This window comes from Sarcophilus harrisii, chromosome 4 (genome assembly GCF_902635505.1).
Source record: "Sarcophilus harrisii chromosome 4, mSarHar1.11, whole genome shotgun sequence".
NCBI classification, from domain to species: Eukaryota; Metazoa; Chordata; class Mammalia; order Dasyuromorphia; family Dasyuridae; genus Sarcophilus; species Sarcophilus harrisii.
Window position 1 is genome coordinate 328,001,799 of NC_045429.1, and position 14,264 is coordinate 328,016,062.

General features: G+C 40.7%; 1 protein-coding gene across 5 annotated transcripts in view; it reads left to right on the top strand.

Moving 5' to 3' along the window:
- DCAKD (dephospho-CoA kinase domain containing) overlaps positions 1–13,745 on the top strand; it is a 35,660-nt gene extending 21,915 nt beyond the window's left edge. For 4 of the 5 annotated variants that reach the window (XM_023502483.2, XM_012548443.3, XM_023502482.2 and 1 more), the window contains exons 2-5: positions 4,508–4,679; positions 5,276–5,479; positions 10,326–10,413; positions 13,044–13,391. In XM_023502483.2, coding sequence (XP_023358251.1) covers positions 4,568–4,679; positions 5,276–5,479; positions 10,326–10,413; positions 13,044–13,320 — 681 coding nt within the window. In that variant the 5' untranslated portion in view covers positions 4,508–4,567 and the 3' untranslated portion in view covers positions 13,321–13,391. Of the gene's footprint in view, positions 1–4,507; positions 4,680–5,275; positions 5,480–10,325; positions 10,414–13,043 lie in introns of those variants that run through there. The other variant, XM_031965992.1, reaches the window with a different exon arrangement.
- Positions 13,746–14,264: the final 519 nt, after the last annotated feature.

Here is a 14,264-nt window from a genome sequence, read left to right on the forward strand (position 1 = left end):
CATTCCCTAATTGTTCTATACTTCTATTTTACTTGTCAAATTAAAGGTTTGGAATTAACTGTCTCTAAGGTCTCTTCAAGCTGATTCTGTATCCCTGAGGTTAATGATGCCATGTGAGTACCAGGGCTCTAGCCAAACTCCCTAAGTTAATGTCACCACTAAAAAAAAAAAAAAAAAATACTACTTTATTTTGTTTTATTTTAAGAGAGGATAAGCATGGAGTGCTTAGAATAATGTTTATTGCTAGATTATCGACTAGCTATATGATGCAAAGGATAGTGTGCTAGACTTGCATCAGGAAGATTGGAGTTCAAATCCCATTTCTGACACAACTGACTATGACTCTAAACAAGTCATTTAGCTTTTCTCAGTCTCAGTTTCCTTATCTGTAAAATGAGGATACTGGCACTAAACTTCAGAGAATTATCATAAGGACCAAATAAGATAATATATGTGAAGTCCTATATAAATGCTTATTGTTTTTATTATTGTGTTTTGGATGCTTCAACCAGTGTTCTTAGGCTCATTTGAATGAAATTCTCATATCTCTTCTATTTGTAGTATGGAGGTTGCCTCAAGTGACCCCATTGGACAAAAAATGATTACAGTTGTATAATACAGAATTGATGAGTCCATTGATTCTGGTTTACCATATTAGATGATAAATTCTTTGAGGAAGGGTAATTCTTCATAGTAGCCAATCGGTTATCAGTTATCTGTGTGAATTTTCCATGACAAACTTTAAAATTCTAAATTGGCTTCCCTTAGCACATATTTGGTTTGTCTCTTCCTCCATTATTCAATGTGTCCTTAGGGGAAGAAAATTAATTTCAGTACCAGCTAACGTAATCATAATTAGTATGGTAAATTTGCTGCTGCTGCTGCAAAAAAAGTAGTCATATGACAAATTTGAAGGTCCAGAAGAAATGGTTTTGGATTAACAACTGGGCATTATTTGGCCTAGTGTTTCCTTCAATCCACAGATAATTAAGTCCTGATTCTGAATGACAAGGATAAGAAATACCTAACTTGCAGCTTAATTTGGTCTAGCTTGCCCTGAAATGGTATCACCAGTTGTTTCATTAGCTGCAAAAATGCAACATTGTTTTATCAAATCATAAAAGGACACTAGTAGATAAGTCTAGAAGAAAAAAAATAGATTTTTCTTGTTTGTTTTTCCTTCTTGAAGAGAAAGTGAGTTGGATTCAAGTGTGTTTGGATTGTTTGAAGTCATCAGCCTCACTTTCTCTTCCAGAGAGAGCATCATGATCCAATGGCAGAATATAAATCAGGATGACCAGAGATGCCCCTCAATTTGTTGTTGTTGTTTATTTTTCTAAAATGGAATATGTCATCCCTTTTCCTAGAAGTATATAGGTGATGTTCTAGGTCTAAAGTGAGGAAGAACTGAGTTCAAATGAGGCAAAAGATGCTTACTAATTGTGTGACCCTGGGTAGATCATGTAACCGTTGTCTGATTCAGTTTCCTTAACACTAAAATGCATAATATTAGTGCCTATCTCCCAGGATTGTTGTGAAGATCAAATAAAATATTTGAAAAGTACTTAGTACAGTGTCTCAAACATATTAGATGCTAAATATGCTTGTTTCCTTCTTTCCTTTCCCACCTCTCCATCCCTGATACACTTTTTAGAGTATGAATCTTAGTTAGGATTTTTCTCTGAGAATGAAATGAGAAGGTTTTATGAATAGCCATGTTTTAAAATTTTTGATGGGGTATAGTGAATTACCTTTTTTTAAGTGGCTTTGATTAAAAGAAACAAAATCTTCATCCTTGCTATATAGATTATATATTAGTTTCATTTATAGGCACAAACATTTGTCTTTAGTACCCCTTCTGCATCACAGAGCCTTCTCCTGGATTTAGGGGAAGACCTAGAACTTTTCTTCCTCTTCTTCTCCCCTCTTTCTCTCCCTCCATCTTTAAGCTGGCCTCAGACTAACATTGTGACCTCAAGCAAGTCACTTAATCCTGTTTGCCTTAGTCACCTCACCAGTAAAATGAGCTGTAGAAGGAAATTGCAAACTACTTTAAAATCTTTGCTAAGGAAAATCCCTAAAATGGCATTACAAAGAGTCAGAACCAATTGGGCTTCAGTTACTCATATGTAAAATGGACTTAATAAACACCAAGGTATTTTGATCCTGTCATTCTTCAGGAAACCTTCAGTATGTGGAAAGACAAAGGACACATCTGTGAAAACAAAAAAGCATAAAGAACACATGCAAAGAAAATGTGCAACCAAATACAAGTGAATTACATTGTAAGTCACCATTCCTCTTTGGTGAATTCCTCCTGGAAACTTCATTTTGATGAAAGGCCTCCTCATCCTTCCAATCTTCTGACTTGCTTCTGACTCTAGGCTTTACCATTTTGCTACCAAGAAAGAACTCACTTCACTTCCTTTTTATTTCATCTTTCACCATTAGAATATAAACTCCTTAAGGGCAGGAACTGCCTTTTGTGCTTGTTCTCTAGCATTTAATCCAGTGTTGGGCACATGGCAAGTCTTTAATAAAAGTTTGTTAGACTGATTGATAGTAAATGCTATCACTCAGCTTCCCCTATCCCCCAGTCCCTAGTTACTCACATTGATGCTTTGAGTTAGTTAGAACCTCCCATGAAGGCCCTTTTGCTTCTTCTCCAGCCTCTCCGCCTTAGAATTTCTTCTTGGCAAAAACTCTTGCTCCAGCAGGCTTAGTGGCAGCTGAACATAAGCTGCTGTTTGTGTCTGAGTTCCCCATCTGGACAACTCCTAGACAAGAAAGGAAGGATTATTTTGCTCAGACAGACTAAACTCACTCAGCCTTGAGAGCCAATATAGTTTGGAATGCTTCACCATTTTCCTAGGAGGAAGCCTGAGAGAATATCTGGTAATAGGGCTGGGCTGAATACCTGGGCACCTAGACTGAATTTTTAAGGTCTCTAGTGATTTTATTGTGTGCCTATAGGCATGATTTTTCCTTTCAGTAACTCTCAGTTTCCCAGTCTGGAAAATGTTAAGTGAATATCAGGTGACCTATTTTTTCCTTTTTAGATAGAGGGAGCTTACTTTTTTAACCACATCTGTAATTTTATCTGGGAGCTTCTGATATAGAGCTCACTCTAGGAATACAAATAAATCATCATTGTTTTCTGTAACTGAATCCTAGCAAGTTGGCTCTGGCGACTTAGGTTAATGACCTTTCAAGTTCAGTGATTTGCCCACAGACACATAGCCAGTCTGTGTCAGAAGTGAGACTTGAGCCCTGGTCTTCCTGACTCTAGGGTGAGCTCCTGAACCACTAAACCACTCTGCCTCTTAAAAGGTGGTTTACAAGAATAAAAGATTGCATCCTATTTGTGCTGTGAGTTTTCTACATGCAGCTTTCAATCTGTATTCCTTATTCAAAAGCTGACTCAATAAAACTTGCATCTATTACAAGGGAAGTATTTCTTAATTAACTCTACTTGACCTTGTTCAGACTCTCTCAGCACTTACACATTTATATAATACTATTCAGGTGTGTAAATTCTAGGAGGACAGGAATCATGTCTAAATTATCTGTGTCTCTCCTAGTGTTGGTATACTGTAGACATCAAAGTGGTTGTTTGAATGAGGTTGATAAATCAGTAAGTATTTAATAAACACTTACTACTGGAGCTAAGCACAAGGAATACAAAGGCAAAAACAACCCCTCTTCTCAAGAAGCTTACATTCTTGTGAATAACTTGGCTTAATAGAGCTTACAGCAAAACAGGATCTTCTGTTGTTGCTGTACAATGGTCGAAGTCATGTTCTGATTCTCCTTGACCCTGTTTTTTCTTGGCAAAGATACTGGAGTTGTTTGTCATTCCCCCCCCCTTTTTTTTTTTCCTGAGGCAATTGGGGTTAAGTGAGTTGCCCAGGGTCACACAGCTTAAGTGTTTAAGGTGGGATTTGAATTCAGGTCCTCTTGACTTAAGGGCTGGTGCTCTATCCATTTTGCCACCTAGCTGCCCCTTGTCACTCCCTTTTACAGTTCATTGGACAGAAGAGGAAACAGGTGCAAACAGGATTAAGTGATTTGCTCAGAGTCACACAGCTGTTAAGTGTCAGAAGTCAGATTTGAACTTAGGAAGATGAATCTTCCTGACCCCAAGCCTGGTACTCATCTACTGCACCACCTAGTTACCCTAGCAGATAGGATAGGATGTTTTAAATATGCAATGACTACATAAATCATCATAATACAGAATAGAATTTGATGGCATGAAATGATGGCATTTGTGTTTATTGATAGGTTTCTTAATAAGGGTGTTCTTCATTGCTTTTATATAGATATGTTTTCTCCTCCCTTCTCGAAGACAAGAACTTTCTCAGACTATAAATTCTTCCAACACAGAGACTATAGGTTTCATTTCACACTGTATCCCTTTTCCATGACAGGCACATGCTTTGTTGCAATAGTTACACTCTTTCCTAAATTCCAGTCTTAATCATCTTTGTTTTGTTTTGTTACCTAGGGATTCCTTGGCCCCTCTCCTGTTGGGCTGGCTGAAGTGATCCAGTCTTGCTGAGGCAGGATGTTCCTCGTGGGCCTGTCAGGGGGCATTGCCTCAGGAAAGAGCTCAGTAGTTCAAGTGTTCAGGGATCTGGGCTGTGCTGTGATCGATGCAGATATCATTGCTCACCAGGGTGAGTTGGAGGATGGGAAAGGAGGTGATTCAATTCAGCAAACATTAAGCTCTTCCTGTGTTCAAAGATAGGTGTGGTATAAATCCTACATTAAGGGAGCTTATAGTCTCATAGGCAGAAAACAATAGACAGCTCTTTTCTTTTCTATGTCCCCAACACCTTTTATAACCTTCTTCCTTCTCTCCTTTAGTTGCCCAAAAGGAATTAAGGGTATTCTGAGCAGTCTTTCAGGCTCTATGGGTGGCAGAGTTAGTACTTAACTTAATCTAATTTCCTTTTCTTCTTTTCTACTTCTATTACTGTCTGTCCTCTTTTTTAAAGCTCCTTTTTCTTTTGGAATCTCTTCCTTGACATTTGTTTCTAAGGTAAGGAATTATTTATTCTCCTTAGTCCTCTAATTCTGCATCTTTATTTTTATGAGTAAAAAGATAAACTATCTGTTCCTTTAGGATAGTTAAGCCATACATCAAAATATACTTTTTTTTTTTTAAATCAGATTATACCACCAGTCTTGCTTGAAGACTTTTTAACAGCAATAGGACTAAATCCTTCAAAGTTCAGTCCTGTGCTTGTCTCTTTTCCCTCTCTCTTGCCAGTGGTAAAGCCAGGCTACCCTGCCTACTATCGTATTGTGCAAGCTTTTGGACGTGAGATCCTGCTAGAGAATGGTGAGATCAACCGCCAGGCCTTGGGAAGCATCATCTTCCACCAGTCAGAGAAGCGGAAACTGCTGAATGCCATTACCCATCCAGAGATTCGTAAGGAGATGCTGAAGCAGATCCTGAAGTACTTGGTTCAGGGTGAGATTGGAAAAGGGGAGGTAATGGAGGAGCCTGAGTTGTAATACTTTCCTGATGAATTCAAGGGCATCCCTGATAAATGCTGGGACAGCATTAATTTTGTTAACCTTTATAACAAGTCAATTATGGTGACATGGATAGGGTGATGGTGGAGAACTGGACATGGCTAGTCAATTAAAACATTTATTTTTACTTACTAGGTACAGAATTCTATTCTAGGCCCCACAAGAAGGAAGGATACATGTAGATTAGAAAACATGTTATTCTCACCATTGAGGAACTTAACATTTGATGATGCTTTTGACTCAATCTAGAGGAGATGGATTTGTAGCTGATCTTTCTCCCTGGTGATGAGAATGTATCGTATTGAATTATGTATTGTTTTTTTCCATTCTTCCTCCTAATATGTACCATCTATTTGCAAGATGGCTAATCTATGGCTTAAGAGTGATACCTGTGAAGTAGGAATTTTTCCTCATTGGGAAATAGATATCCTTTTTTTAAATTATATTTTTATTTATTTATTATTATAGCTTTTTATTTACAAGTTATATGCATGGGTAATTTTACAGCATTGACAATTGCCAAACCTTTTGTTCCAATTTTTCCCCTCCTTCCCCCATCCCCTCCCCCAGATGGTAGGTTGACCAATACATGTTAAATATGTTAAAGTATAAATTAAATACAATAAAGTATACGTGTCCAAACAGTTACTTTGCTGTACAAAAAGAATCAGACTTTGAAATAGTGTACTATTAGCCTGTGAAGGAAATAAAAAATGCAGGCAAACAAAAATAGAGGGATTGGGAATTCTATGTAGTGGTTCTTAGTCATCTCCCAGAATTCTTTCCCTGGGTGTAGCTGGTTCAGTTCATTACTGCTTTATTGGAACTGATTTGGTTCATCTCATTGCTGGAGATGGCCACATCCATCAGAATTGATCATCATATAGTATTGTTGTTGAAGTATATAATGATCTCCTGGTCCTGCTCATTTCACTCAGCATCAGTTCATGTAAGTCTCTCCAGGCCTTTCTGAAATTATCCTGCTGGTCATTTCTTACAGAATAATAATATTCCATAATATTCATATACCACAATTTATTCAGTTATTCTCCAATTGATGGGCATCCACTCAGTTTCCAGTTTCTGGCCATTACAAAGAGACCTGCCACAAACATTCTTGCACATACAGGTCCTTTTCCCTTCTTTAAGATTTCTTGGGATATAAGCCCAGTAGAAACACTGCTGGATCAAAGGGTATGCACAGTTTGATAACTTTTTGAGCATAGTTCCAAATTGCTCTCCAGAATGGCTGGATGTATTCACAGTTCCACCAACAATGTAATAGTGTCCCAGTTTACCCACATCCCCTCCAACATTTCACATTATCTTTCCCTGTCCTTCTAGCCAATCTGACGGGTGTGTAGTGGTATCTCAGAGTTGTCTTAATTTGCGGGAAATAGATATCCTTGACCTTGATAGCACTGTGCTATAAGGATCTGAAGGGACTGGCCCTCCAGACAAGTAGAAACAATGCAATCAGTCATTAAAAATCTAGAAGAGTACTTATGTGTATTCTTCTATATAATATAGATTACATATATTATAATTAAGGGGAGTAAGGTACTCTGGTGTTCAAAGAAATAAGTAATCAAGTGGGACAATGAGAAGCAAGGATGGTTAGAACTAGGGGCAGTTAGAGGGAACATTTTCAATGAAGGTTTTCTGGAGATGAATCTTTAGCTGGAGCTAAAAAAAAATAGTGGGGGGAAGGGATAAAATAGCTCTTAAAAGGTGGTCCAACTAGGGACAACTCAGACAATCCTGAGGAGAGGTAAGAATGAGCCAGACATACTGAGGGGCATATAATAAGATGATTTGCTATTTAAAATCACTGACATTTTAAGAGGAATTTAAGGTTTATAAAAATGCATCTTTTCATCCCCAAAAGACCCTTCTAAGATTGATATTGATATAAGATTGAGTATTTTATCTGTTGTAGATATAAGAAAACAGATTCAAAGAGGTTACAACTTACAGCCACACAATAAGTACATTTTACAGGCAAGTTTTAAACCCAGGCATTTCTTGATTTCAGGTCCACTCTTTTGGGCTGCCTCTCTTTTAAGGTTGGAAATAATGGAAGAAGAAAGTAGTTTGAAAAGGTTAGAGAGTAGGAGACAATGGCTAATGCTTAGATTAGCAATCTTTCAAAAAATACACCAAAGTCCCCACGTCTTAGAGGGATAAAGTATGGCAATAGCAACAGGGAAAAAGTAGCTTCATTCTCTGATACATATACCATAGCTGTCCCTTTCAGAAGTGTAATGCATTTTAATTTCCTTTCATCCCCTCCCTTTTTCTTTCCTTCAAACTCCTGAAAGGTAATGTTTAAAAATTCTCTTGTGGAAGTAGCTACAACTACTATTACAATATATTAGTTATATATTTAGAACATTAAATTAGGAAACAGGACTTCTCCAACCTGTTGCTGGCCTCCACATAATGTTTGAAACCAAAATTTTTTCCTTGCCTTTTGCCTGTTTCTACTTTACAAAGTCAGGAGATATTCCTTCTTCTTCTCTGTCTCTTTGTGTCTTTCTCTGTCTCTCTGCCTCTGTTTCTGTCTGTGTTTCTTTCTCTTTCTGTGTCCCTCTGTCTTTGTCTCTTTGTCTTTGTCTTTCTCTTTCTTGGTCTTTGCTAACACTGTAAAAGCATGCAGTGACTGACTCAGATTCATACTGGGCTCATGAACTTGGTTTCCTTCCTACTAGCCTGGCTTGTGTTTATCCTCTTTCTTACCCTAGGTCAGCCCTCCTTTCCTCTGCCCTCTTTCTGTTCTAGAGATTTGTGTCTTTGTGCTCCTTCCACCCCCTGGCTCCAGGAATGGAACCCTCCTGCCTTTCATTTGTGCCCTTTGCATTCCCTCCCAGGCCAGTTACAAGTACATCTGTAGGGCTCGAAGGCGGCAGTGTAGCTTCCCTTTTGAGATTACGCATTGGATAATGTCACCCGCTCTGAAACATTCTCTATGCTTCCCCCACCCCACCCTGCCTCACTTAAATAAAAGCCAGAAAGCTCTTTTCAGCTCGATAAGGTGAAAAATGGGGATGACAGCTGTGGCTTCCACAGTCCCAGTTTTCCCCTGATGAGTATAACAAATACAACTGTCAAAGTTGGTATAATCAAACGTCAGATAAGATCACCAGCTGTTGGGGGAGGTCTCTGTGTAGGCAGAAGAATGTCTTAATAGAGTCAGGATAGTTTGTAGAGCTTATCAAGCAGGAGGGATGTGACAGCTGAATGGACCTTTACTGGTGAACCAAAGCACTGGTCACAGGCTCCCATGAGGAGCCTGAAGGAAAGGACAGATCGAGGGGAGAAGAGAAAGGGGAGTAGAGAGGTAAAGGGAGATAAGAGGTTTTAAAAGGAGCTTGTCTTGGCTCAGACCCTATGGTGGGTAAGCAGTGCTACCAGCCTCAGTTCTCTGTTCTCTTCATGCAGTCTGATCTTTGTTGAGTTGGGGAGCCTCATGTATTTCTCTTGGGCTTCTCGGTCAGAACAGCTAGGCAACTGGGAACCAAGTGCTCTGGGTTTTCTCCCTGGCTCACTGATCTTGAATGTCAGTCCTGCTGCTAATATTTGTAGCATGTTTTATAGATTTCTGAGTATTTTCTAGGGGGCAGTTGGATGGTGCAGTGAATGGTGTGCCAGGCCTCAAGTTAGGAAGACCTGAGTTCAGATATGGCCTCAGACATTTAACTAGCTGTGTGACCTTGGACAAGTCCCTTAAACCTGTTTGCCTCAGTTTTCTCATCTGTAAAATGAGCTGCAGGAGATGGGAAACCATTGCAGATTCTTTGCCCAGAAAACCTCAAAAGGGATTACAAAGAGTTGGACACATCTGAAAACAACTAGACACACAAGCATTTTCACTTAACATTTTCTCACTTGACCTTCACAAGATCCATTTGAGTCAGTCTGGGCAGATGGCATTATCCACATTTTGCAAAAGAGAAAACAGGCTGAGAGATTAAAAGCCTGGTGCTAATGTGGCCATTGGTTTTGTCCTCATCTAGTCCAGTTGCATACAAAGAAAATTTCCATTCCTTTCTGAGAGTTTCATCCCTTGAAGCCAGTCAGTCATTTCACAGATTCCTTTTGATCATGAAGGGATTAAGTAACTGCACCTCTATTCCAGTGATATGTCCCACTGATGTTTAAGGAGTGTCATGTTCAAATTTGGAGGATTCCATGGTCCAAACCCTTTAGAGAGAACATTCAGTTTGGACCTTGGTAGCACTGATTTCAGAGGGTCCCATACGCTTTGTCTCATTGGAGGTACTGTGACCTGACAGCTGACAGCTAGGTCCCCTTGGGCCTTTCCCTTCAAACACCAAGCTCTGTAGCCATAAGTCTCCCTGTTCCATTTTTGAGTATAATATCTCCTTCCTTCCAGTGCCTTTGTACCTGCCATTTGCTATATCATTGCTCTGTTTTCTTTTACCTCTGCCATTCCATCCCACCCCCATCTAAAAAACCCTCAAGTAGTTTCCTGCTGAATAAAGTCTAATCTCTATAGCCTGACATTCAGTGCCCTCTGCTTCTGGTTCCATACAGCTGTCTCTGTTTCCTTTCATTGATCTTGTATTCCAACCAAACCAGCCATTCCCCAGTACAAAGCCCCACGACCTTGCCATTTTCCTAGGTCAAAATCCAACTTATCAGCCAAGTTACAGTGCTTTTGTTGTCATTTGGCTGAACGAAGAGAATAGGGTATCTAGAGCAGGAAAGGATGATAACCGGCTTTTCTTATTCTTTGGGGTGTTTTCCCTCCTCTCCAGGGTATCGGTACGTGATCTTGGACATTCCCTTGCTGTTTGAAACTAAAACAATGTTACGATTCATGAAGCATACAGTGGTGGTGTATTGGTGAGTTGGGGTTCGGAAATGAAGAGATGTCCTTTGATCTTGGGTAAGAGAGTTTCCCTCAGGGACATTTGCTGGGCAACAGTCTATACTGTTCTCACTTTGTCGAGATAAGAGATTAAGTCCTCAATGAACTGAGCTCTGAATAGTGACCAGTCTGATGTTACCTGGTTGAGCCCAATGCAAGGCGGGCCCTTTCTTCCTGATTTTTGTCATTGATTCTCAGGGCATCATGGTATGCGGGGAGGGCTCCCCCTGCTGGTTGTTACAGGTACCCAGGCAATTAAACCTAGATGGTTGATGCTGTAATTTTGCTGTGGATGATAATGTCGCAAACAGATTGCTTCCAACATAAGTAGATAAGGGATAATTATATCCATACTGCCAATGAGGAAGGTGAATCTTGTTCATATAGATGTTTAATAACTCGCCCAGCATCCCACAGTGGTTGAGCTGCTCTACATCGAGCAGCTGTGAGAGGACCAGGGAGCAAGGGAAGCTGCTTTAGTCTGCATTGTTCCCTGGGGCTAGTGGGACAAGACAAATATAAATCCAAGCTTGGTCAATGGAGGAGAATCAAACTATCAAGGAAAAATGAGTCATGGTCCCTAATGACTGAGTGAGCAAGAGCAGATGAGATTCCAAGGCTGTTTTCTGCTCACATGCTTCCTGAATGCCTCTTACAGTCTTTGGGAAGGCCCTTGGTTCCTCAGGCATTTTGGATTCAGGGGGGTCCCCCAGAGAGGATATATAGGAGGCACATAATAGGAAGTAGAGCCCGGCATTTTACCTTAGTACCCAAAATATCCAAGATTACCTGCTTTGTGGTTCTTTGTTCTATATTTAAGAGTGATGTATTTTTATCACAGGAAGTGATTATACTTGGGGTACACTTAATTCATCCAAACTGTTGCATAGCTGAATGAGATCTTAGCTTGAGATTATTAGTTCCCTGACACTATAAGAATGAGCCAGGTTTCAAGTTTCTAAGTCTCCCATTGACTTGCTTACTTATCTGTGAAATGGGTATAATAATATTCACCATACTTATGTCACAGTATTGTTGTCAGCAAAATTCTTTGTAAATTGTAAATGTGAGTTGTTGTTATTAATGCAGAGCCAAGGCACCTCAGTAGGAAATGACCCCATGACTTTAACCTTATTAGCTATGTTCTGCAGTAAAATACCAGTAAGATGATATAATTGGGGAGTTCACTGTGTGGGTGAGAAGAGTTTGTTGTATATGTCTAACACACTTTTTCCTTCCCTGGTTATCTTGCCAAATTTCCTGAAAGAGATAGGACAAAAATCTTCCCATTTTTCAAATTGAAAAATTGAGACTTGCTGGAAAAATCCTAGAAACGTGAAGCTAATTTATAGCAAAGATGGCAAGAATCAGCTTTGATGTCCAATTTTCTTTAAAAGCCGCTGTTTTGTTAATGTAAAAAAAAAAAAAAAATAAGCCAAGGTTGCCCTCTGATACCTATTAGGTATTATTCAATATTTCTGGTGTTCTATGCAATCAGCCAGCCTGTTTTGCATTTGGTGGAAACAGAAGACCCAAAAAGGGAAGGCACTTAAGGAGTAGAGGGCTTAAAATTGGATTACATTTCTTCTTTAGGCTGATTTAGCTTCCTTACAACTTCACAGCTCTCCTCAAGAGAGGAAGGGACACCTTAGGCATAATAGGGAACCTACCACGTAAGGAATCATGGGAGCTTGATAGTAAATTCTAGATATGGGAAGCATCTTTTGAATGTCTAGCAGAAAGACCTTTGGAGCATGTAGCTTTCTGTTCTAGTAAATAGCTGACCCCAAGAACTGAGGACATTTAAAATTCCTTCCAGAAGTGTATTGGATAAGGAAGGCTTTAGATAAATGGTAGTTTAATGTTGATTGAGTGGAAAGCCCTTACTTTTATCTAAACTTCCCCATTCCCCAAATACACATATCCCTTTTCTTAGCCTAAGGAATAGCCCACATCTTCAGCATGGCTTGGTTGCTCTGCATAGTATTCTGTAAGGGGGAATCAGTTGTGGGAGGACTTGGGACTGATCTGCAAAGGAAGGGAAGTTTGGAGATGATCTTAGGAAGCTATTCAGAATTCAGCCAGCAGCCTTGAGGTCTCTGGGGAGCTAGCTGAAAGGGCTTAGCTGGTTGAGACTGCTCTTTAAGTAAAGGTCACACTGACTTGGCCAGAAACCCTAAGGGGAGAGGAGGAGAGAGCTAATGTCACCAACATGGATTGCTGCTCATGAAGGGTTAAGTTGAAATTCTGGGCTGCGGGGCCAAACTAATACTTTCTACACTTGGAGTTCATTTTAAGACATGCTCTTTTTCAAAGGCACATTAAAGAATTGGGAAAGGGAAGAAGAGATATAAGTGGAAATTGTTTTTAGATTCATATTCACTACTAATCTTGTCTGGAAGCAGGAATCTACCCTTCCTTACACTGGGGATTGGACTCTAGTGGAACTTGAAACCAGGGCATCTGTGCGAGAGGGACCTAAGAGATGCTGAAAAGTATTTTTCTGTGTCTGTCTTCTGAGATAAAATGACCCTGATGGATGGAAGTGAGATGAGATTCTCTCGTTTAAGTACTGTTCCCTTTTCCTTTCTCTTCTTCTCACCAGTGACCCCCAGACCCAGCTGTCACGCCTGATGCAGCGGAATGGGCTGAGTCGAGAAGAGGCTGAGGAAAGGATTGCAGCCCAACTGTCCCTGGAAGAGAAACGCCAGCTGGCTCGGCATATCCTGGACAACTCTGGGGAGTGGGAGGTCACTCGCCGACAGACCCTTCACTTGCATTCCCAGCTAGAGGATTCCCTGGACTTTTTACCATTGAGGCTTGGCCTGTTTGCTGGGTTTCTTGGCATCATATACCTATTTTCTCGGCACCTCCTGCTTTAATAAGCCCCCATCCCCTTAAACACCCACCTCCAGGACCTGTTGTTGGTCCAGCCTACTGAGGCTGAGGCCAACAGGTGGGTCTAGAACACTGTCCAGGAGAAGACAAAGTGGTCTTCCATAATGTTCTATTCCATAACTCCCTCCCACAGACTCTGAGCTCTTTCCTTCCTCTTCTATTAGGCAAACTTGCGGGGCTGAGAATTGGGGAAAGGTTGGCACTATTGTCACAAAAGAGACAACCCACTCCTGAGTCAGGAGATTGACTTAGTGCATGTTTTTAAAGAAAGCTTCCTTTTTTCCCTCCTCTCCCCCCCACCCCCCCATCTGCATTCGAAGTGGCTCCTATGGAGCTTTGAGTAATTATAGCTCCCTAGTATAACATATTGTTCCTTGCTAGGAACTCAATAAATGTCCATGGATAAACACCCTTCTTTTCTCAGTGTCTGTTTGACCTATGCCCTCCTCTCAGAGGCCTTAAGGGAAAGGATATGGATGGTATCCTCTCTGTAGGCCATTGGTTTGGGGTCCATGAGCCCATTTTTGAACTCTCCTGAGTGTCTTTAGTCCTGATGGTAATCCTACAGTGGAAGGATGAGCCATCCCTTCCCCCCCCCCCCCCCCCCCCCCCCCCCCCCCCCCCCCACCCCAGCCCCAGCCATGAGGTTAGCACAGCTTTCCCAGGAGAGTCTCACTCTAGCTTGGCATTCCTTCCCAACTTGCATCCTCCCTCCCTGGCACCTCCCTCCAAGGCACCCATTTTCTCTGTCATCACTGCACCCAGCTGCTTGGGCTGCCCTAGTTAAGCCACTGCCTCAGAGTGACAGCAACATTTGAACCAGATGACAAGCACAGGGTTTCTGGATTTGGTTCATCACTACCAAATGGGGACGCAGTCTTGTCCAGCTCTGGAACTGGAGGCTGAAAGGGATCGGATTCCCTCCAAT